This window comes from Lissotriton vulgaris, unplaced genomic scaffold (genome assembly GCF_964263255.1).
Source record: "Lissotriton vulgaris unplaced genomic scaffold, aLisVul1.2 SCAFFOLD_1347, whole genome shotgun sequence".
Taxonomy (NCBI): Eukaryota; Metazoa; Chordata; class Amphibia; order Caudata; family Salamandridae; genus Lissotriton; species Lissotriton vulgaris.
In genome coordinates, this window is record NW_028240683.1 from 440,642 (window position 1) to 466,425 (window position 25,784).

The following is a 25,784-nucleotide window of genomic DNA, read 5'->3' on the forward strand; positions in this document are numbered from 1 at the left end:
CGAGGTAGGAAGATTGGAAAAGATTTTGGAGATTGTTGTGCGAAAAGAGACATTCGTGTGTTTTTAACGCATAGGTTGGGGTTGCTAGCGCTATCTTCTGTTCTGTCATTCTTGGCACTATCCATTTGTGAGCAGCGTCCCGCACCGTTGTTCTTGGCATGCAGTCAGTGCAGTGAGTGTATACATCGCGGCCCCAGGTCACCTCACACAGCCGCAGCTCCGCACACACCTTTGGTTCTCTGGGCACACCAGGTGCAGGTCTCTTTTCGGGCCCGGCGCGGCGCAGCCCAGCCGCAGATTGGACACTTATATAATGCTCTGTGTTGACGTGCTGTAGTGTTCTTTAATAACTCTGAAGAAGCCTTTTGGAAATTTTCAAGACTTTCTTCCTTAAACTACTGTGATAGTTAAGACTGTCAATGTTTTCAGTATAACTAGATTCGTACTGACACATCTGACATTAGGTCAAAGGTTTTTTTTAAATATTCATTTAGGGGATGGTGCTAGACATTGCTGTATTACATTGTGTGTTCAGATTTGTCAGTGTGTGAAGTGATATGTGATCACCTTATGCCCACACTGTAATTTTCATTTAAAAGGCAGGGGCGGCTGGTGACATTTGAAAGTGGTTGGGCGTAAATACTGCACTGTGACGAGCGCGCGCAGCGTGCGAGGCCCAACCACCTATGGGGGATTCGGGGGTTCTCCCACGAGAACATTTTGAAAAAAGAGTGGGCACATGGTGCATTCTTAAGCACATTTGAGAAAGAGGTATCTTGGCCAATACATCTCTGGGAGTAGCCTGACAAGTCTCTTTGCACTTGCACAGATACATCTCTCTCCCTGCATTCGCATAGGCACAGTCACCCTGCACTCATAGACCCATTACTCACCCTTCCATGACACATCACTAAGCCAGCATTCACCCATCCACATCACTCACTCTGGACTCACACAGGCACACTGCTCAACCTGCACTCACACAGACATCACTCACCCTGGACTCACACAGGCACACTGCTCACCCTGCGCTCACACAGACATCACCGACCCTGCACTGTCACAGACATCACTCACACAGGCACACTGCTGACCCTACGCTCACACAGACATCACTCACCCAGGACTCACACAGGCACACTGCTCACCCTATACTCAATGTTGCCATATGCAATATACATAAAGAGATGATGGACTCAGTTGACCTGCATAGAATAGCGAAATAATTTGTCCTCTGCAATGAACCGCGCAAGAAATTATTTGGCTTTTCAAAATAAAGTTCATTATTTTAAAACAGATTCCTGCAGCAAGAAAAACAATTTCTAATTTGTCCGATTGCATTTTGAGATGTAGGAATGTCGCTAAGAGCGTTTAGTTTATTATTCCTTTTTTTGTCCCGCCTTTGTTTTCTTGGTGCATGAAGATGCAAGATTCATATACATATTTTTTTCCCCATTTGGTCTTTATTGTGAATGTAAATAAAAATAAAGCATACTTGCTGACTGTGACTACTTGCCTGCCTTTCTCAATATTTCTCTTCATAACTATGAGATTGTATACGTTTAACGCGCGTACGGTCTCGCACAATGGGCGATTTGTATAGGGTCACTGGAAAGTCCGCAAGGTTGTCCCTGTCCCCCCCAGAAATGTAGTGTCTCCTACGCCCATGAATATAAGGGAGAACGATCTGGAACCTATTCTGGATCTTCACTGCCTCATAACTTTCAGCTGATGCAATAAAATTGGACTTTGGTTCATCTTACGAACACATGGGAAAATAAAATACAACACACACCACATACACAGATTATCGTAGAGTAATGTTATTTATTACCATCGTGGGGGGATACATGAAATTAGACATATTAAGTCCTTAATAAGTCCTTAAGCTCAAACAGTACATATCCCTAGTATGCAGTGTCCTTCTGCATATCAGTAACTTTTTATCATTGCTACCTTTCAAGAGTGATTGGATTGCCAGTGTCAAGAATTTCAAGTTTTATGAGTGGACCAGGTTAAAGGTATGACTGCCCTAAGTTTGGTTCTTCAAAGGTGTTTGAGGACATAAAACCAGTTAAACCATCGTTTCAAAGACAAGGTGCAACATTTTTCTCTACAGACAATTATAGTTAACTTCACATCAACAGGCTCAGTGTTATGCCTAGTCCTTCTGCCTTTCTTTCTTCGCATCTGGCATTCATCTTTTCTAATCAAAGCAATCATCAGAACCTCTAATCTTTACGTGAAAAGCAACATGGAACAACATTCAAATATTCTCGGCATAAATAAGTTTCAGCTCTGTACATCTTGTCTGTTTCCTAGTCTCAATATGTGGGTATGCTGCACCCGTAGTGATAATGGTAACAAAAAAGAGAGTGATACGAGAGCTCGCTCACCTTCCTGTGTCAGATTATTCAACGATGAAAAGCGAGCATGCCACCAAGTTCTTTATTAATTTCTTAGATATGTTGCTCACCCTAAGTGCGAAACAAAACAGCTTTAGTTTTTATTAAAAGTGCCCTCACCCACAAGCTAGTTGGTGGCATGCTTCATCATTGGGGTCCCACCTGAGGCACCTAGCACATCAAGGGTGTGCTTCAATGCTTGATAACGATACCAAAGGGGCTGATGGAAGCAGCCTTTGAGCAAATTAAACACTCACCCCCAGCCAACTGATCTGGGTTTAATCCATGATCATTCTTTAGGTCACTCCACCACCCCAGTTCAGACATGGCCGTATGCAAATCAGTCTGACCCTGTGCCTCATGGGAATAGTCCAGCCTGAACTGCCTAGCCATGTCTTCCCTGGACCGGAGACTAGCATCCTGGGACCGGTTTCTGGCTAATCAGCAGTCATCAGCCAGGCTAGCTTGAATCCAGTGGCAAAGTGAGCAAGGGACCCACGTCTGGGCATACCCTGCCAACTTAGGGCGAAGAAAGCGATACCAAAGGGGATGATGGACGGAGCGTTTGAGCAAATCAAACACTCACCCCCAGTCATCTGATCTGGGTTTAATGCTTGATAACAGCTGAGCTTGTTTTTTGGGGTGTTTTTTTTTCTCTACTCAAAAGATGAAAAAGATGAATTTAAATTGTATTTGGGTTATGTGCTGACGTGGCATATTTTTAATAGTTATTTGGGTTATGTGCCGATGTGGCATATTTTTAATAGTGTCAACCTTGGACAAGGATTAAAAGCAGTGGTGCATGTGTTGCGCGAAACCAATGAACTCACATATGGATTTTTTTTCTGACGTTTTTTTCACACTTAGGGTCCTATTAGCATATCTGGCGGATCGCCACCGCCGGGACGGCAGTGTCCACCAGCGGTGGCGATCTGCCCTCCAGATGTTCCAGTTTTACCCCCGCCAAATTAGAATGGAGAGTAGCATCTCGCCGGACCGGAAGACCGTCTGCCGCTTTTCCGCCGGTCGGATTCCCGGACGGGTGGAAATGGCCCTCAATATGGTGGCGGTGCCCGCCATATTAGGGTGTGCATTTTTGGAGGTCTTTCCATGGCGTTGATTCCGCCATGGAAATGCATGCAGTGATCACTTTGGGGGACCGTTGCCAGCCGGTGGGGTGGTGGGGGGTTGCACTTGGCACACACAAGGTGGCAGGCACCGCGCGGTGCCGGTCACGTTGTGCATACCATGCATATAGTGCATTGTGGTGGGTGCTGCTGACCGCACCGCCCGCTGCAATGCATAATATGCAGGATGCGACCGCCGCAGTGGTGGGCGCATCCTAATTAGCATTGTGGTACCACCGCACCTCTGGTGGTCAGTCCCGTTTACCATTACGGTGGTGGGCGGACAAAGTCCGCCCGCCATCGTAAGTGGCCCCTTAGTGTGAGGGACATCTCTAAGGAATTAACAAAGAACTTGGTAGCGTGTTCGCTTTTCGTTGTTGTAGTACATTTCGATAACATCAAAAACGGTTGCATTAGCTGTTTTAAAACTGACTTTTTGAATATAATTTCAGAAGGCCTTGGTCACTGTTCGTAGAGAAACATTAGAGGGTCTTGACTACTGTACGTGGTACAGATGAACCGAGTGACCTAGTGGCCTGGCATCCACCTTTTTCGAATTTCTACCTCACTAGCCCTCTTAGGCTTTGTCTGAAAACGGTTTTCCGCACAGTTGTAAATGATTTTTCCCAGCTGTGCCTGCTGTCACAATCTAGGAAAGTAGTGTATGATTTCCAGGAGAAACGAGCTCTTGAGGTTTAGGCTCTCTTCCTCTGGAGATTCTGTTGCACATTTGAGTTCAGATCTGCTCCTCATTTGTTAACCCCTTAAGTGCTGATGACCGAACCGCTCCGTCATCAGCTACGGGTGAGCTGTGCTGATTACGGAACCGCTCCGTCATGGCCCGCTCGGCGCGCTTGCGCGCGTGAATTTCGCGCCTGCGCTGACGTTCTATTGAGCGGGGCAGGCCATGACGGAACCGCTCCGTCACAAGCACAGGTCAACCGACGCTGGTGACGGAGCGGTTCCGTCACCAGCATGCGGCCGCCGCGCGGCCGCCCCGCCCCCTTAGCACTGCGGCGGAATAGCCGCCGCAGTGAAGGGGTTAAGGCAACAGCTGAGGCATTCTTCATTCCCCACGTGTAGGACTGAAACGTGTGCTGTTGAGCTTTGTGGGTTACTCCATGCATGCTACAGACAGTTTTCTTGAAGATGTTCCCCAGAATATGTGATATTTGGCCAGGAAGGTCTGTGAAACTCCTGCCTATGTCTTAGCTTCCTATACTCCCTTTCGCCACCTTTATTTTCAGTTGCTGTTAGAATCTGCCTACAGGTTGCGATTGGGAAAGAGCCAGGGCATAAAAGTAAACTCAAGTTAACTTTGGTAAATCGGTCTATCTTAGTCTGTAGTCTCTGCCTCTTTATTAAATCCTTCCAGCTGCCCCCTCAGCAACGGGTCCGAAAAATGCACTGGACGGCTCCTTTTTAAAGTCTCGCAGAGCTAATACCAAGGGACAGTATACTATGGGGTAATATGTCAGCCCTCCCTCAGTCATTGCTCATTGAAAGTACAGTTCATCTGATCAGCGCACATTACAGCTAGTGGGTGTTGAAACTTTGTCTTGACGTATAGAATGCTTCAGTTTAACTTCATTTTCATTTATGCATGTAGAAGGCGCACTCTCTCTGTTGTGGGGGCCGAATTGCTATTGCTGTTCATACTATATGTTGTGGGTCACGGCAGGCCCACGGAAGTAATATGCCAGGGTAGTGGCGTTTTGACACTATGTGTGTACTTGCAATGATGGGCAGGCGGCTCCGTGATGGGCCCTAGCGATGTGACTCAAGGGTTGCGGCAGACTACTAGCACTCCTGCACGAAGAGCAAAGAATTGCCCTGACAGTTATCTCCAGCAGTGGAACCCAGAGCTGCAGAGACGTGAGCAGCAAGTGTGACAACGTGGAGAACGGGAGGCGGGTGTGGCGAGGGGTGAGTTCTAAAGACGAGTAATAGTTTAGATTCAGCTATGTCGAATTTTAGCTCTGGCTAAGTCCTAGAGATGCTTTCAATAATCCATGTATTGTTACTTAAAACGTTCTATGAAGGATAAAGTACGCATTTATTAAGATTATTAACTCGTAATGTAAATTTAATTTGCAGGAATTTCTTTTACCAACGATGGCCGACACATGGCTTTGGCAGAGAGACGAGACTGCAAAGATTACATTAGTATCTTTGTGTGCAATGACTGGCAGTTATTGAGGGTAAGAAATACCTCCGCTGTTTAAAGACACGTATTATATAGCAGTCTGTCGCTGTTTCCATCTGACAATATATTATGTGTCCTCCACATTCATAAATGTGCATCATTCCAGGACTCCTATTTCAAATTTGACATCTCAAGGTACTTTCCGTGACTGCTGTGATATCTAAAAATAGGGCTGTAACATCCATGCAATATTGAGGTATTCCAAGCCTTGTGTCTGGTCTAGGAAAGCGAGGGTCTGTGTTTAACACTGGAATGTATTTTACTGAGTCTTGCCCTTTAGAGCTTCAGTGAGACAGTTGCATTTGTGTGTCTGTTTGTGGCGTAGAACATACATCACAAGTCTGTAAAAATGTGACTGGTGCTGTCTTTGAATTCTTTATTCAGCAAAAAACATTGATTCGCACTCGGTTTAAAATGATTTGTCTTTTAGCAATTATGCTGCTGATGGGACATTCTACAAGTGTTCATTTATTGATTGGATTCGTTTACCACCATACAAATAAAATAATTACTGTCTTTTAAATAACGACCCCCTGGGTCATTTAAAGTTTCCTAAAGTATAGCAATCGGTAGTAGGCTATGCCTTGAATTTCTGATTAGAACTTTCCGGTTAGAGTAAAAAGACTGACGAAGTTGTGGATACTGAAAGATGGCACTAAGGTGAACTAGAAAATTTACTTTCTGGACATTCTAACCACTCAAATACAAATCTGAGCATTTTGGCCAATGATTAGGGATATTATTGGCTTACTGCAACAGGATGGACATGTCTGCTGCATAATATGGTAAAAATGTATGTAGGCTGGGTAAGCTGGCATAAGAAAATCGTAGACTGAGTGGAAGTTCCCGAGAGGCTGCTGGTCCCAGGAGCTGTAGGTGCATTCGCTGCTTTCCAGAAGCCTCATTTTCCTGATCTGTTCACATACTTTCGTTTATATAGATCTCAGCAGTACAGAACAAATGTAAAGCCAATCACCCACAATGGGGTTATGGATAATCGGCAAGTCTTGTCAGTTGAATCTCCTTTGAAGCCCTCCTTGCTTTGTAGCTAATTCACAGTACACTTTCATAATAATTAAATGTTTAATACTAAATAATACCCACATACATGCTACTGCTCTTGGAGTTCTGCAGCACTTACCATTGTAATGCATGTATGTATTTTCACTGCAAAAACAATGCAAATAGAAATGTTTAAAAAAAGGATGCTAGTAGTACAAAATATATTTGCACATTTAATGGATTACGTAGCCCAAAGTGAGTTTTATATATAGACTGATAACTGTAAAATCCTGTCCCTGGAAGGTGTTTATTCATTATTACGTGCTGTGAAACGTGGGTAGCATGGCCGATGTTAACTTGTGAAGCATTCACTCATTGCCGTCCTTACATGCACCCTTTCCAACCTGACTGCTGTGACAGAAGAGAAGGGATATCGTCTTGTAGGTGGACGAGCTAAGAATAGAAGCATTTTAATTAGTCTTGCATCACATAGTCTAGTCTGACCTCGTCAACACTAATTGCTTATGGGTCTGTCTGACTGTCATTTCATGTTTCTTTTTATTTGAGTCCCTTTATTTTTTACATCTGGCCGTGGCTTTGGTCTTTTATATATATATATATATATATATATATATATATATATATATATATATATATATATTTTAATTTGTTCGATTTGAACCAAACAAGACACACAAACATTACAATGACTTTCACTTAAATTAAAATAAATCCACACCCACGTCGTCAATCTAACATTCCCATCCTTCAGCTCAGATAAAAAGCCAATTTGACCGTGTGCACATATTATACATACAATAAATAAATTCATCAAAATACAATTTAACTTAGAAGGAATGGTGAAAACATCGAAAAGCATGATCACACCAATATAGCATTACAAGTTTAAAATACCACAGGATTTGTATCACATATCCTGTTTTATCGCCAATGGTATTAAACATTTATATAGTTCGTTTCCTCTTTGCTTAGCCTATCATTTACCATCTCTAAATATTTGCCCACGCTATAAGATATTTTGATGTTGCTACATTCCAGTATTAGAAATAATAAATATTGGGTTTGTTGTATACAAAGCCCTCTAAAAACCGGTAATAACATTTTCTTTCTATTTTTCACATGTAAAAGCACTACAGTAAATTAAGATGACGTAAGGTTAAAGTGTACTGTGCACATCAGAGATAGAGATCCTTTATTTGATGCTCCTGTTTTGAGATCACAGTGCTGTATTTCCACTTTAAGAATAACAGCACTTGACCAACTCTCAACTTAAAATCTAATATTTTTGCCTTTATATATTTTAAATACTGTTCTAGGTTACCGTTATAATATGTGAATAGGTAAGTGTACAGCCTGAGGTCTCTTGCTGAAATCATTTATATCTGATTGCATGGAGTGATTTTTTAACATATTTTTTGTATCTTATTTTTTATTAACAGTCAGTTGCAGTTCATCATGGGTAAAGGCTGAGGGCATATTAAAGGACTGCAATATATTACATAGATCCATGGTCCAACGGGTTGCATGTCTGAATTGTACCTGGCATTTTAGCAAAAACCTAAATGAGCCCGTAGACAATAACCATAACTTTGCTCCATAGTTTAAGATCTGCCAGTATCTTTGATTAATGTTGACAAGACCCAATTTCAGTCTGTGTGCAATTAATTTAGCCATTTGAAAGTATTTCCAAATAGTTAGATCTGCTGATTGCAGGTGTAATTTATCTGCTTCCACCATAATTTACGAAGTGTAAAGCTATAAACTCACTATTTTTTTAGGCTACACATTTCCTTTAATACCTCAACAAATCTATGCCCAAGAGCAGAGTCCAGCTTTTTAAAGACCTGGGAGGCCATATAGGCCTTAAAATTAAGACGGTCCTTAACTCCTCCCATGCTCGTGACGAAACCGTTCCGTCATGAGCCTCGGGTGGGCTGTGCTGGTGACGGAACGGTTCTGTCACTGCCCGCTCGCCGCGGCTGCTTGGCGCGAATTCCGCGCCTGCACTGGACGTTCTGAAGAGCGGGCAGGGCCATGACGGAACCGTTCCGCCACAAGCACAGCTCGCCCGCGGGCCGTGACTGAGCGGTTCCGTCACGGGCACGGGACCGCCGCATGGCCCTGCCTCCACCATAGCGCTGCGGCGGAATAGCCGCCGCAGCGAAGGGGTTAAAAAGTATACCCAAAATATTTATATTCCTTAACCACCTCTAATTTATTGGATCTGATCCACCATTTTAGCTGATCTCACTTTTTTTTAATTTACTTTTGAAAATATTATTACTTTAGATTTTTCAATAATAATTTTTAAATCATTGGCTAGGCAATACGTTGTAAAAGCATCTAACTGCTTATTAAGGCCTATTTGTGTGCAATCTAATCGAATAGTGTTGTCAGCATGTAGGATTCCTGGGATTGGCTTTAATCCTAATTTTGGTGGAAAAGTGCTACTAGGACATACATTCACCAGGATACAAAGTATAAGGGAAAAATACAACTCTCTCAGTATACAACCTTGGCGCAACCCATTGAGAGTGTGGATTTTCTTTTTTAGGGCTCTTTTGATTCCCGGTTCCATATTGGTCCAAGAACCCCTGTGTAATTGTACCATCAACTTCAGTTAACTTGGGGATATATTCCAATTCATGTTTTTCCCAGAGTTTTATCAATCGCATCAAAATCGGTAGATAAATCTATATATGTTGCATATATTGCTTCGCTTCTTTCAATAACATACTTTTCCACTAAACGTTTAATGCAAAGCACCCATTCACAGTTGAATGTTTCTTTCTGAAACCCAGCTGAGCTTTTGAGAGGATATTTTCTTTCTCTAGCCGTGCTTCAAGGGCCTTCAGCAGATTTTTTGCATAGATTTTATTTGGAATGTCCAGTAGGGTTATGATTATATAATTATTAGGGATTTATCGAAATCCTTTTAAAAAAAATTGAAAGTTGAATATTCCCCTGTCAAGAATCCGGTATTCATTTTGAATGAACTACGTTAGCAATCAGGGGAGTCGGTACGCGTGCCTAAAGGTCGGGATCCAGTTTCGAAATGTCTGCTGACAACCCATCTGGGCCCTGGGCGCGCAAACTCTTTAGGCTCTTTATTATAGCTGTCACCTTCTGTATTGACGTTATTAAATTCTTCCCCCCCAACTTGAATTGGTGTCACCCTGATAGCTACCTAAGTAGAACTACAATTATTTTTCGTTGCTACTTTAATTATAAAACTACCACAGCGGAGGCCTGAAATAACATTCATCCATAATGACTTCTTCACTGCCCACACAATCTTTCCTTATTTTCTTATAGACCTTAAACCTCATGTTTCTGGTCTCTGGAACTAATTCATATGCCTCTTATTTTCTTATTCAAAGCTATCTATGCTTTCATTTTTTAACCCTCAAATTCTGTTTTTTATCCTCCTTTTTTATAGTTAGTTCTCCACTTTAACTGGTAGTGGACATTTACCATTATTCATTCTTTCATATTCTGTAATTATATTATTATATTAACTTTCATTGCACAGAGTCCGGAGATTATGGACCATTTGCTTTACTTTGTTCTTCATTTTTAGTGACCAAATTATTCTCCAGTTATTCTTACACTGAACATAAGCTGAGTTCCGCCAAATCTTTCTTTCGTTATCCAGGTGAGTGTTAGTAGAAGAGGTCAATGATCACTGCCAGCTAATTCCCCTATGACCAGATTCTCAACTAAACAACAATTTCTCAATAGATATTACTGCATAATCGATCAGAGGACATTTTACCATTGTCATATGTAGGTTTTCTCAGTTGACCCCCTTTGCATCTTCCATTAATAACTATCAGACTAAATTAATTTGAGATATCCATAAATGTCCTCCCATTGGCAGTGCGAGTTTTATTAATTAATGACTGAGGCATAATATTTAAACTCTCCTCCCTTTCGGCTTGAAATTCATCGCACAGACCGAGATTAGGAATTGAAATCCGCAGATAGTAATATTGTACACTGGGGCTATGATATATTAATCTTATCCAGGAGCAGTGTCAATTGTTGGACTTGCTTGTCTTGATAATTGTTTGGCATAAATTATGTATTTATAACAATAAAATAATTAATTCCAGCACTTTTAAAAGGGATCTTCTGATTAACCACTGTAATTAGAACTGTTACTAAATCTTTTAATTCCTTATAGATTCTCCTCAATCTTATATCTCTTTGTGGATACTAATGTTAGAAACTCCCTTATGCCCTGTCAAATTTTCCTTTCACTCCAATAAAATTATAGCTAGTTAAATCACTCCTCACCATATCATTTGACTCCAACGTTTTCTGTAAGGTAACAACAGAATTGTCCATGTCCTTTAATTTCTGAACAAAGGGCTGCCAGTTTCTTCTTAATCCTGCAAATATTTCAGGACATGCAAAATATCAGATAATCGCCTTTTATATTGGTGGGCATTTAGGAATCTTTCTTTGAGTTTATTGCAGTGGCAATCCACTTCTAGTCATCCATTTTCAGATTGAAGCTATCATTACAGTCCTATATATTAGTCTACCCGGATCATCTTTTGATATCACAATTTGCTCACTTACCCCAACAACTTGTTTCACACTAGTCAAATCATTGTCTGTAGTTGAGACATTATCTACTGGATTAAATGCACCTTGGTCTTTCTAATATCTCTGGTTACATTTTAGACTGGAATCAATATCTTTGTTGTTTTCATGCACATCCTATCGAAAATCACCAATGCAACCTAAGATCATTTCTGCAACTAGACTCGAATGAAAGTGTATCACTGCAGTTTGACCTTTATGCCCATTATTGTTTTATTTAGGCAATGTAACCAAGGATATGTCTTTAGATGATATTCTTGGAAAACTTTGGGAGAGAGCTATATTGTCAAAATCCTTGAATGTTCTAAAAACCATTCCTGACCTCCATCAACAAATACGTCCACAAACAACATAATTCTATCATCAATGTCTTGTTTATCACAATTCATCATTTAACCTACATATTCAAATACACCATTATCATGGCATCACCTTTTACTAGAAGACTCCTCTTCCGCAATATTTTGAGTTGCAGGTTAGGTGTGGGATTAACGATAACCCAAGGCCTAGTAATATTACTTGTCAGTAGCTTTAGTTGTGCTCCTATTAGTATGTCCTGACTTTTCTTCACATGTCAACATAATAGACCAATTTCTCTTCTTTTTTTTTTTTTTTTACAGCAGTGGATAAGCGCTTATTTTCCTCATGCCTTTCTATTAACCCCGCAACAGGCTCCGACTCACTGGGTCTCTCCTTCCTTCTCCCTACACTAAACTGCTTCAGGTTCAGCCTCTATGGAATGCAGCTGAGACAATGGAGGAAATACAAGCCAGCGTCTGACCAGTGGCCAGCCCTTGTTCAGCTATGCCTAACAGCTAGGGCCAAATTATACAGGAGACTGAAGAAGAAGATGGTGGATTGTAGGAGAGTAGGGTCTGCTTCCTATGGTTACCCCCACTTCTTGCTGTGTTTCACTGGTTTTTCGACTTTATTCTGGCTGTTGACCTGCTAATCAGGACCAAAGCCTAGCTGTTCTGTCTCTAAATTGATTCCATGTACATTAGGTACATACCAGATTGGTTACCGAGTTACCTTTTGAGCCCGTAGTATATGGTACCTTAGGTACCAAGGGTATAGGTACCCAAGAAGCCTACCAGGGGCTGAAGCATGTATTATGCCAGCCCTGTGAAGCCTTCCAAAATGGCACCACAGGTCTACACTTGCAGCCTGGGTAAGGTGGTGTAAGCACCCCTTACTGAGTTATAGTATACTTATAACTACCTAAATTTATATAGACACATATTAACCTATAAGTCACTCCTATGACAGGCCTTGACAATCCTAAAGGCAGAGTGCTCGGTTTTGTGTGAGAGCGTGCCCTAGCATGAGCTGTGCCCCTCTGCAGCTTTCGGAATCCCTTCCTTATAGCTGTTCCATGATATAGCCATACGATATACTCTTAAGTGCATTATAATCCTCGCGGTTAATGCTAACTTTATCAAAACAGGTCGTGTTTTGTATCAAACACTTTGGAATACCACCCCCCCCCCCCCGGTTCTGGCGGCGGGGGTAGCATTCCACCCTTCTAGAGGGAGAAGACATGTACACACTGGTATACCCGGTTAAAGTTTTAAAGAGCCTCAGCATCACAAAATGTATGCTGCTGCCACAGACACAAGTCTGTCCTCCTGCTGCTGGACGGAACTCCGGCAGGGGAGGCCTGGACAATAGGTTACCCCAGACAGGCTTTAGTGTATTGGGGCAGGGTGGGTTGCATTCAGGGAATGCTTTTCAGACACTTCCTGGGGCACACAAGGTGCTCCATGCATTTCCCAGTTCAAACCGGTTTCTGGGGCACTCAGCCCCAGCCTTGGCGCGAAACTGGACAAAGCGGAAGGGGTATAACCACCCCCTCCCAGGTCCTCCCATAGGTTGGACTTTAGGGTTAGTCCATCCTCTAAACTTAGTGCAAGTATAGGACCCCAGTCCCTAGGACTTTAGATTACCCTGGACGAAATCTCGGACCTTCGACATTCCATATCGACTGGAAGACGGAGGAAACCTTCCTTGGGGTCAAGGAGGGACCCCCCTGTTCAAACAGGCCCCTAAGAGGATCTTGCCGGTCAGCATTTTCGAGACTCCCGCCGGATCCCGAAAAATCTGCGACACAGGATACGGACTTCCAGATATCTCGGAGGCTGACACGAGATCTCAGCAAAGCGGAGACCCGCAGCCGTCACAAGAGACATGGGACCGGAACTCCTGGACATCCTGCAATTTTGCAACTGCACCTACTTCCTGAAGTTGTGCATTGGGACATTTGTTGCCCTTGCCCCGTGCACCTTTTGCACCGAAGCTGAGAGGCCAACACTCCATGAGTGTCCCGTGACTCCCCTTTCTTCACCGCAGCTCGAGGCCCCTTCGTGATCTCTAGTCCGTTGGCTAGTGGGTCCCCACGAAGGACAATCCTTTGTTTCTTGGGCTTTCCTGGTTGCTCCAGACTTGCCCTGACTCCCCTCCAAAGGGTGAGTCCCTCTTACCTTGCTGGTCTGCACCAAAGTCAATCTTATCTTCTTGCGTGGGTTGCTGTTGCCAAGCCTTGTTGGGTCCAATCCGGATACCGACGCTGCAGCACTCAACATCCTTCGTGGGACAGCTAGAATCCAGCTCCTGGTAGTCGTTGACGCCTCCTGGACCTCGTGGATGAAGAGTCAAGCTTCACCTACTTCACTTGAAAGTACCCGACATTGGCTGGCATCTTCCTGTCGCCATCCTAGTCACTGGCTAGTGACCTAGACTCTGTCCCTTCTGCTTTCAGGTTCATCAGATCTCCGATCCACCCTTGGATCCACAGGACACTTTTCCTCTGATCGCCTGCAGCACTTCTTCGCAGCTCTCCATTGGACTCGACAACGAAACACGACACCAAAAGACACCTATGCACCCAGCTTCCCTGGGTAAGGTAACACAAGTACTCCGGGTACTCCGGTGCTCCCGTGGGTCTTGACTCTCCAAGTGTCTAAGTCTAAGTCTAAAGGGGTTCGATCGTAGTTCACTCCGAAGCGTCCCTACCTTGGGTGGTTCCTGGTTGCCCCAGCGGTTCTATAGGCCCTAGGCCTAGCTTCTATCCCTCATGTGCTTCTTATACCACTATTTTAGTATATGGTTTGTGAGGCCCCTAGGGCAAAACGTATACTGTGCTTTTTACTGTGTGGTATTTAAAGTCCCTGTATTGTACTTTTGCCTCAAGCCTCATAAAAAGACTAGAGGGGTTGTGTTTAGAATAAATACATATATTTTTGATATATACCTTGTGTGGTGTACTTTCATTTGATCATTCAATAGATTATAGACTGCTAAAACAAGCTGCTTTACATTCCTTCAAGACACAGCTACCACTAGGATAGCTTTCTATAAAGGTTGTCTTAAACCTACCATCAATAAGGGTCGTTTGGACTGGTGCTAGAATAGTGGACATCATATGCCAGGCCAACTTCTTACATGGATAACCAGATTTACCAAGCTGTCCCACCACACCAATGTACAGTGTCAAATGGCATCTCCCGCTCTCATCATTCACTGCACTGTCCTCCCCCCACCGAGCTCCTTTATAAAACACCTCTTGGCCGCTCCATAGCGTCACGCCTTGCCACTCGCACAGGATGGAGGCTCAGGGCCAGCAATTCACTCAGTTTCCTAGTTGAAGAAATTAAATCTGGTTTCTAACAGGCTGAGCTCAGAAGGAAAAAACCAGACCACAGTCGACGTTAGCAGTCCTTGGATAGCCGTAGCATCCAAATGAGGTATCAGATCTCAAGTATCGGCTATTAAGTGAGCAATAGTAATGCCTTAGTATATAACTGTGGTATACGGGGTTGCAGCTGCTCCACAAGCCACACAGAAATCTAGCCCGGCCACCTCCATGGATCAGTGACTCAGCCTCCACCAGTGGCTAGCCCACTGGCAAGGCCTTGCTCCAACAGCTCATAGCACTAATTATGATCATTAGTCCGTAATCTTTATCTTTATATATGACTTCGCCCTGCCTCACCACCTCTGCATTTCATGCTACTGCCTGTTGCTTCAGCTTATCAGTCTGCTTCTTCGAGTCGTTTAAAATCTTGACACTAAGCAGGCCATGTAAGGCAAACAATGACCTGTAAGCAGTATGCAGGCGACAGTGGTCAGCCCCCATGGGTGCCTTCTGGTTGCAGTCTTTTCCCTGTCCTCTCCCGCTGCCTGCTCCCGGCCTCAAGTCAACAGTGTCAGTGGAAAACTGAGAGACAGCCGGACTCAGCGTTGAGTCAGCGTGCACCAGAGCTCTGACCATCTCAGGTGCAATAATGCACTTTATTGACATTTAATCGCTGCGCCATCGATTAAGCAGGATTGCGGTATCACTTTAAAAGGCTCAGAATCAAAGAATACAGTGTGGCTTTTTACTTTAGTTATTCTGGTTGTTCTTGAGACTTTTCCAAAATTCCATGTTCTACAAAGCATAAAGCCTTAAATGACCATTACCCAACATGTTGCACCTTCACATTCCCTTTTTAGGTCTCGCATAGGCAACGCTGGCTCTGTCTCTTTGAGACATTTTGTATTCAGGTATGGACTTGAAGCTCCGTCCATTTTCCGCCCATCTTTTCAATTGGCTCCTGTTACTGTCCTTTCTAATTAGTTGCGATTGAATCATGAATAGGCTTAGTAGTCCCTCCTTAGTACCGCCTTTTCTACTTTCGTTACCTTCCATGAGGACTGGCCCTTTTACTAGTTTTGTTACTCCGCAGGTTTTATTAAGTCTGTGGGCACTGTTTTCATAATGGACTTTTTCCTACCAGCTGTTAAAGACAGGACACACACTACCTGCAACCCTTGTTTCTATTTTACCATCTGTTCAGGAACTTTTGTTGTAAATTCTAAACAGGTCTTCACACTTGTGTCTGTGTTTTGAGTGGCTCCCTGTGTGCCTTTATCTTGTTTGCTTTGTCCCCACCCACCCAAATCCTGTTTAGTCTCTTCCCTCTGCCAGTTTGTTGTGCCCCTCCCACTCGTGACTTTTTATTCGCACCCTCCCAACTGTGAAGCCTTGGCAGCTTCATAGTGTTTAATTTATTTCATGGACTGGTTGTGCTGAGGCGACAATGGAGGACAGCTGCAGCAACCCCTGCAGAGTTGCACAGTTGCACAGTTGCACGGGAGAAAACCCTGCACACACTAGTCTTTTGTTCCAGCGTCGTGTTACAGTTTGACTTGTTTTTGTGGGCTGCCTCCTCATAGTCACATGACTCTGCGCTAAAGTGGGCACCTCGGATCTGTGCACTTATACACATTGGTTCCGCTCTTCCTCCCAGCACAGATGTCTCCTCTGTGCAAGTGCCTTGCACAGTACCCAGAGCATGACAGGCTGCCCCATCTAAGGGGGCTGTGAGGAATCCTCCTGAAAAAATGACATTGCCGGGTCCTGTTTCAGAAACTGATAAATGTCTTTAGCAGAGCATATAAATAATGAAATAGTTGAGCCAGGTCGCCACACAATGAGGCTACTTCAGAGAATAATTTAATATATATACAAGCTTTGCATATTGAATGCGGAAATCAAAAGTAATAAACCTACACGTACAGTCTAATCGCAATCATGCGCTTTTTATAAGCGACACTAGGCTTTTTATGTCTCGCCTGGCGGAAGCAGCGCATGCGCTGCTCTCGCCATGGAGAGGACCTTTTGCAAGCGATTCAGCCAAAGCTGAATCCACGCACATCCAGATGGACAAAGATGGCTGCTCTTGCCATCTACAAAGCTAAACATGCACGTGTAGGACAAAAAAATGCACACATGTGGACTGCCCGACGCCATCTTTATTTAGTGTAGGGATGTGCACACTACGAGTGCATGGCGGCGCGCTTTTGCTTTCCCTCCATCCCCCCAGGCCTGCCCGCCCACCCGTCCAGCCAGAGCTCTGCAGGCCCACAGTGTGAAACAGAGAGGCCTGTGTTCATCACGAGCCCTCCCATTACTGTGACATAATTCACTTAGTGTCCCTTTCTCCGTTCACCCACGACAGTGACTTCAGATGGTCAAACGTTGCACACGTGTTTTGAGCGGATATATAGAATGGACGTGTCGCAGATATGGTATGAGTATACTACAAGTGACTGCCTGTCGCTTGACCCTACCTGCACTGCAATTGCAAAACTCTCACGTTTTGCTCTTTTAACCACAAACAATTTTTACCTCTTCTCAATACACTTTAGTTCAGTTTAAACCTAAATATTTTCCAAAAATCAATAGTAATCATTGATCATCTGTTGCATTTATTTTTCCATAATGCACACACATGTTTCTTAATAATAACTCATGATATCAAAACAACCTCACATCATGACTGTTTGTAACAATAAAATTAAACAAGCATTTGCAATGCAATAGGTCTCGCAGTTGTGAGAGTTTGAGCTATTGGCATTGTAAATGGCAATGCCACTTATATACGTGTTGGTTTTTAAAACCTAAATGAAAGGCGTTGTCATTTACAATGCCAATAGCTTAAACTCTCGCAAATGCGAGGCCTATTGCATTGCAAATGCTTGTTGGAAGATTGCAGCTCCAATGATAAGAGCTGGCCTGTAATGTACTGCTCCAAGACGCCTGATAAAGACGGCGTCTGTTGACCAGGAAGCATTAGAGGGAATGTATGAGTGCACTTGCGTCACGGCGATGAATGTTTCTCAACGAACAGTGAATCAGCTGCAGAGACGAGTCCAAAAGCTGCTTCACTAGTGGAGCACTGATGACATATTGTTTTAAGAGCTAGCCTTGCCTGCCTGGATGTGGCGGGACACCAGGCACGCTCGGCGGAGGCCATGCTGCTCACAGAATACATGCTGCTCACAGAGTACATGTCATGGCAAGATCCGATGGGCGGGCACTATTCCGGGCAGCTCTGTATTAGGAACCAGCCCTGACCCCGCTCAGGGGTCAAGATCTTTATTTTGGGAGCTAGTGCCAGCAAACGCGGTGACGAACCCTCGGTTGTGCTTTCAGTGTGCAGCTGAGAATCGTGTTGGAATCTGTCATGTGAGAATTTGCGTTTGGAACTGTGGTTATGAAAATTAGCATGTCTAATTACGTCAGACTTGAAAATGAGATTTAAAAACATACTGAACTCCCTCCCCCGCGCCTTGGGAAGCAGAGGCTAGTTATGCAACCTTCTTTGGGACAGCCATTTTCCATGGGTAATTACATATGGAAATATTTGCAATTAAAATAAATTAAACCCATGCACGGTAGCTTGGAAGAAACATGTTGGCAGAACGGTCTAGTTTATATAAAAAAAAACACCTACAGTACACACTGTAGTAAACCTATGCCAAGAAGCAATGCCTCCTCTCACCACGCGCCACATGATTAAAAGTGTGAGAGATAAAAGGACGTTCTCACCTACCACTGTCCTCCCCCCTGCGCCACGTCACCTTAAAGTTGCGCCAGCCAGAGTCACACCATTGGACTGGGTGAAGAACCTGGCCCGAGTCACACATGACATTGGACATGAGACCTGTTGCTAGCTCAGTGGGTTGAGTGCCTGTTTCGGAGATCTGTGTATAATCCGTAGGTCAAGGCTCCAGTCCCAGTAACATAGTAGAGTGGATTAACATACAAGACATACAAACAAACCGACAGTCACACAATCTTGTTCCACTAAGTTAGCTCGGCGTTTTAATAAATCTGCTGGAGGGCGTAGGGTGCAAATTACAGGTGCCAGGTTCCAATGCTAATAAAATAGCTCACTGGGTTTGGGCACCTGTCATATGGGTCTTTGTTTAACCTTCAAAATAGAGGTTCAAATTCAAGTAAACCCTGTAACCTTCAATAGGCAGATTACATGGCCAGATAACTCAGAGATGTAATGCACCTTTTACAGTTACCTGTGTGACACTATCAGGTCAAAGATTCGAGCGCCCAGTGAAACAAACTTACCCTCACTTCCGTGCAAGGACAATACAGTGCGTGCAGTTTGAGTCGTAATTGCGTTTATTTTATGACATAATAAAAATAATTTACTGCTGTCACTTTAATCGTATGTGCATTATTATAGTGCGCGTCACCGAGAAGACGGCTACAAATAAAGCGGTGCACTGTTGCTACTTAGACACCCAGCCTTTGCTGTCACGATGTGCGGGCTGGAGAGGGAATAGTTTCTGCCAGCAAAGATGCCAAACAACTTTTGTTTGTATCTCAGGACACACAAGAACCTGTAGTTGGGCGCGAACTATCGAAGGAACTGTACACGCATGGTTTTGTGTTTGTGTTTGCACTGTAAAATGTTGTACAGGCGCGGCAGACACACAATACATGTTTTCATTATTAGCATTGCTCGGTCCGGTGGTCTTCACTCTGCACAGACTTTTATGCTATGCTTTAATTTGGAATATGCCGGATTCAAGACATTTGAATGTTCTGCAGCGACGAGAAATGAAGGGAGAATGGCGAAGATTTGCCCAGGGTCACACAGTTGGATCACATGGCGTAGCAATGCAGTTTAAAAATAAAGCATGCTCTATTTCCAGCTAACAGATCAGCTCCATGGCAGATATTTCGAAGTGTTTGCGCTCGGGATGAAATCCGAAAAATAAATTTTGTATCATTGTTGGTATATTCCAGAGTCAGGCGTGAAGCAACCAGATTTTACATAAGTAAACAGTACACAAAGACATTTGCACCAATTCAGAAAGGTAGGTGCACTGTACAATCTTGCCAGCTTGGTAAACAAGAACGGGCCAGACAGAGTCTGCTAAACATCTAGTACCAATGTTCGCGTTTGGAAAGTGGGGGAAGATAATTGCTCATAAGTTTACTAGCAAAACAGCAGCAGGATTACAAAATGAGTTTAATGAACGTTTCCCTGGGGCAGTAACATGCCCATTTTGAGGCATTTCATGGTATACACAGAGCAACACCCATGCACAAAATGACAGGTTTCTGGATTTGCACCAGTGCAAGTTTTTTTAAATTATAAATCACAAATGCGTCCCTGGGACCAATGGTGAGTTGCCTTAATTTATACATCGGTTTCACATTAGCAAACTACCGCCGCCTGCCCGAAAACCGGAAGTTCGGGAGCCTGAAGCCGGACGTGGGGCGGGACTTCCACCTTCTGCGTGAAGCCCGCACCCACGGAGTGCCTGGCAGAGAGCAGCAGTGGTGACGCGGGGCTCCCATGCCTGAGGAAGAGCCCCGCGGTGGCTGCACATGTAAGGAGGAGCGGCAGAGTCCTGAGCGGGACGGAGCCTGTAGCCAGGTGAGTAGGGCTTAGTTGTAGGTGTGTGTGTGTGTGTGTGTGTGTGTGTGTGTGTGTGTGTGTGTGTGTGTGTGTGTGTGTGTGTGTGTGTGTGTGTGTGTGTGTGTGTGTGTGTGTGTGTGTGTGTGTGTGTGTGTGTGTGTGTGTGTGTGTGTGTGTGTGTGTGTGTGTGTGTGTGTGTGTGTGTGTGTGTGTGTGTGTGTGTGTGTGTGTGTGTGTGTGTGTGTGTGTGTGTGTGTGTGTGTGTGTGTGTGTGTGTGTGTGTGTGTGTGTGTGTGTGTGTGTGTGTGTGTGTGTGTGTGTGTGTGTGTGTGTGTGTGTGTGTGTGTGTGTGTGTGTGTGTGTGTGTGTGTGTGTGTGTGTGTGTGTGTGTGTGTGTGTGTGTTTGTGTGTGTTTGTGTGTGTGTGTCAGAACATGTTTGCACACCAACGCTATGAGGACCAGTGCGCTATGGGGACCGGAAAGCCGGTCCTCATAACGTTTACAGTGCTTACATACTGAGGGAAGCTCTCTCAGCTGTCTGAGTGAAATTTTGAAGAGGGCTTCATAATTCCTATTTTTCAGACAGTGTGTGTGATGAATACCCTCCTATACACACAAAAATATCCTCTCTCTACACACACAGACAGTGCGGTTGCTAAGGACAGAAAGCAACCAATCAGATTTCAGGGGTGTGTCTTCCTGGTCCTCATATTATCAATAGAAGTCTTAAAGTGTGTGTGATGCTGCAGGTTCCCATACCGTCAGTAGAAGTCTAGGAGAGTTTGAGTATATCCTTCTAACCTTCAGAAAGTGTATTTTAATTTATCATTTTTGCAACAAAAAAAAATTTTTTATAGCTGGAAACCCAGCTCTAAACATTATAAATCCTAACAGCCAGAGTTTAAAAAGGTTTTTTTTTTTGTGTGACATAGGCTCGGAAGAAGAAGGGGTTTTCAAGACTCCAATGATGTGTGTTTTTAATGAAAAGTACTAACATAGGGCCAACCATAAAAAAAAGATATGTTTTATAAATAGTCATTTCAACTTCTCAAAATTGGGACTGGGAATGTCCCTCCTACAGTGAGATAGCTGAAGGTGTACACGCTTCAGAATTTAAATCGAAGTGCTATTTTCTCACTGGAAAGCACCTGCCAAAGGTTTTGGAGTGTCAAAAACGAAAATGTGATCATTAAAAGCACAGGCTCGATTCTGCACACAACAATGTGATGTGGAAATGTCTCAGTGGTTTCACTGTTTTTCTATTCAGTTCCAAGGATGAATTCTGGCCGGCCAGTGCTCACATTCTTTCATCTCCTTACCATAGCGGTGCTCACCTCTGCGCAGCTGTAGCAAGAGAGGAAAGTACTAGAGCTTAGCGTGATCTGAAAGTGCTTGGAATGGAGGATAGATCTGGGATGATCTGTCAGAGACTGGGATGATCTGTCAGAGGTAGAAGAGAGCTGTCAGAATTATAACAGTTTAAGGATGAGGAGCACAGAAGACAGTAGGAAGGATGTACATGACAATGATTAGTGTAAGAAGTGGCAACTGAGACTCTGGCTCACACACCACATAGACATTCAGTCCATGGACATACAGTAGACCTCCATGTTGTAATAGGCTGACATTTGAGGTGTAGCCATTATTCCAAACCATATGCAATATAAAAACTACACCCCCCGCCACCCACCAGTGGATCTGGTGATAACTTGTACGGGGATGGTCCAGTCTTGTATGCTACCTGTACGTTTGGGACATAAACTGCAAATATATATATCTTTTGTCCTGGTCAGCAGAGTCCAGGAAACTTACAATATGAGTCTCACAATGGTGCAATGACAACATCAATAAAATATGCCAACTGCAATCCTCAGTAAGGTTTTTTTTATCATGTCACAGCAGAAAATAAGCAACTCAGCTTATATATAACCCATAGCTATTTGGCAAACCAGATACCATAAGCAATCTTGCAGGCAGGAAAGCATCATCATATCATTCAATGCAAACTTGCCCTAGGGTATCAGATATCACTTTGCACTCATTACACGTCCATCACCCATTTGTAATAGTTATGTGTATCATCATCAACTGGACTAAGTACTGATGACAGTGAGCCAGGTAGCAGTAAACGGCGCAATAAACAGTGAGGGGAATGTTTCAATTTGAAATCTTTCTTTCCAAATTCATCTCTATCACCAAAGTGCTCGACCTGCGAACTTTTACTTTCAATTACAAATCAGGCTAATTCCAAGTCTCAGTAAACATTTTAATCAAGAATCAGAAAACTCAGACAGAAGCAGAGTCCGGATATGCAATGATTTTGAGGAGGCCTAGACGCAGGGAGAAAATTGTCCCTATGCATTTTCCCCACATATTAATGCTGTAACTAAGCGAAAACCAGCATTGGCATAGCCAATAGGTCTCGTCTTTGGGACCTTATAAGTGTTTAGCCATGCAACAGTTGATGTTGTTGCACCAAGGATATTGTGCTGGATAACTAAACACTTATAAGGTCCCAAAGGCGAGATCTAATGGCTATGCCAAGGGAAGCTAAACCCCCACTGTACACTCATTACAAATGTGGCTATTCATTCTATGCCAAAACTGAAAATAAACTTCTGTAGCCCAAGGAGAGTCTGGAGAGAGATTTAGAGAGAGAGAGAGATTTAGAGAGTGAGACATTTAGAGAGTGAGATATTTAGAGAGAGAGAGCAAGAGATTTAGAGAGATTTAGAGAGAGAGATTTAGAGAGTGATTTAGAGAGAGAGAGCAAGAGATTTAGAGAGAGAGATTTAGAAGAGAGATTGAGAAAGATTGAGAGATTTAGAGAGAGAGAGAGAGAGATTGGGAGAGGACTTGTGGGTTTAAAAGAGCTAGTTGGAAAATAATGAAAGATTCTGGATGAGTTTGAAAGCAAGAAAATGCCGACAGGGGGAGGAAAAATTGAGAAGAGGGGGAAGCTGAGGGGGGGGGGGGGGGGGGGGGGGGGGAAGAGAGAGAGAGATTTAGAGAGAGATTTTGAGAGTGAGAGTTTTAGAGGGAGAGATATATATATAGAGAGAGAGATTTAGAGAGAGATTTAGGGAAATAGATTTATAGAGAACGAGAGATTTAGAGAGAGAGATTTAGAGAGAGATTTAGAGAGAGAGAGAGATAGAGAGATTTAGAGAGAGATTTAGAGAGAGAGAGAGATTTAGAGAGAGAGTTTTACAGAGGTTCAGAAATGAAATGAATGAAATGAAAAGTAGATTTATAGAGCGCGGTTGCTGCCCAGAGGCGTCCAAGCGCTAGAGACCAGAATCGAAATTGCTTGAAGAGGTAACTTGTTGATATTACCGAGGGGAGTTAAACAAAAAAGTCTTCGGCTGTTTTCGGAATGAGGGGAGATTAGGGTTGGATCTAAGATGAAGAGGAAGTGAGTTCCAGATCTTGGAGGCATTATGGGTGAATGTCCTGCCACCCGCCCTTGCCTTTTTTATTCTCTGAACTATCGCCATAAAGGCCTGGCTAAATCGAAGGTTTCTGCTGGGGTGGTACTATTTTACTAGGTCCCGGGTAATCCTAGGTCCTGTGTCCCAAAAGGCCTGATGGGCAATACACATGGCCTTAAAGATGATTCTCTGTCGCACTGGCAGCCAGTGCAGGCTGATCAGACCAGGTTTGGCTGATTGTCTGCGTGGCAGCTGTAACAGTGTGCGGGCTGCACAGTTCTGCACTATCTGTAGTCTGCGCAAGGTGTACTCCGGGGCGCCAAGGTAGAGAACATTATTGAAGTCGAGGCGGGACTGTATAAGACCTTGGATGGCCACCTGCTTTGCCTCCACGGGTAGAAGAGGGAGGACTTTCTTTACCATCCTAAGAATTCCGAAGCAGGTAGCCGAGAGTTTTGTAGCCTGGATGTTAAATGAGAGGGTCTTGTCCAGCCACACCCCAAGGCTCTTGATATTATCCTTGGGTACTGGGGGGGTACCTAGACAAGAAGGCCACAAGGAATTGTAAAAGGTGGGGTTTGCAGGGCCCAGGAGCATCAGCTCTGTTTTGTTCCCACTGAGCTTGAGAGATGAGGCGGTCATCCAGCCCTTTACCTCCTGTAAGCACTTCATTAGCCCACCTGACGACGGCAGGTCGGCCTCCTGCGCCAAGGAGACCACCAGCTGGGTGTCGTCCGCATAAGAAATGATCTTAACCCCAAATGGACGAACGACCTCAGCCAGTGGTCTCATATAGATGTTGAAAAGCGCAGGGCTTAAAGAGGAGCCTTGTGGGACTCCGCACCTCAACGGCCTACTCATGGACACTGTTTCTCCATCAAAGAATTGGAATGATCTGTCGCTCAAGAAGGATTTGAGCCATAGCCAATCACTATCTACTATTCCGACACTCGAGAGGCGGCTCAGCAGGGTGTCATGGCTGACAGTATCGAATGCCGCGCTTAGGTCAAGGAGGATCACTGCCACTGACCCCCCCGATCTAGGATTTTTCTGGTTTCCTCATTGACTGTTAGAAGGGCGGTCTCTGTTCCGTGTTTGGGTCTAAAACCCGCCTGGGTGGCATCTAACAGCTGGTTATTTTCAAGGAAATTCACCAGCTGGAGATTGATGTACCTCTCAAGGATTTTGCTCACCCAGGGGAGCAGAGAAATCGGCCGGTAGTTGCTAAAGTCAGAGGGATCTAGATTGGGTTTTTTCAGCAGAGCTCGGACCATGGCCCGCTTCCAAGCGGGAGGGACAGTACCAGAGGTAATGGAGGCATTCAGGAGGTCCACAATGGTTGGTAAAGTGACCTGGGGTGCCAGCATCATGTCTTGTGGAGATGCTGGGTCGCATGGGGACCCAGATTTTACCTTGCGGTCAATGGAGTCCAAGGTTTCAAGGTCTAGGGGGGGAAGTGGTCCAGTGTAGGACGGGGTTCTGATAAAGTGGTTCCCAGATTTGTTTGATCCTGGGCTATGGGGACAGTACCTGTAGAGGGGAAGGATGAGTAGATTTTATTGACTGTTTGGTGGAAAAATTCTGCCAAGTCATTACAGTGGTCTGTTGTTTTTTCCTCGTGCAGGTTAGAAGATGGAGGTTTATGAGTTTTTTCAGAATTTGAAAAATGTCCTTAGGTTTGGATTTTGCTAGTATGATTTTGTCCGAGAAATATACAGATTGGGCAGATTTGACCTCGCCTTTGTAGAGTTTGATTGCCTCTGGG

General features: G+C 44.0%; 1 protein-coding gene across 1 annotated transcript in view; it reads left to right on the plus strand.

Annotated features, from left to right (window-relative positions):
• Nucleotides 1-25,784, plus strand: part of LOC147672910 (WD repeat-containing protein WRAP73-like) — a 381,825-nt gene that overhangs the window by 179,057 nt on the left and 176,984 nt on the right. The window contains exon 5 of the mRNA XM_086947927.1: nucleotides 5,630-5,733. Coding sequence (XP_086804053.1) covers nucleotides 5,630-5,733 — 104 coding nt within the window. The remainder of the gene's footprint in view (nucleotides 1-5,629; nucleotides 5,734-25,784) is intronic.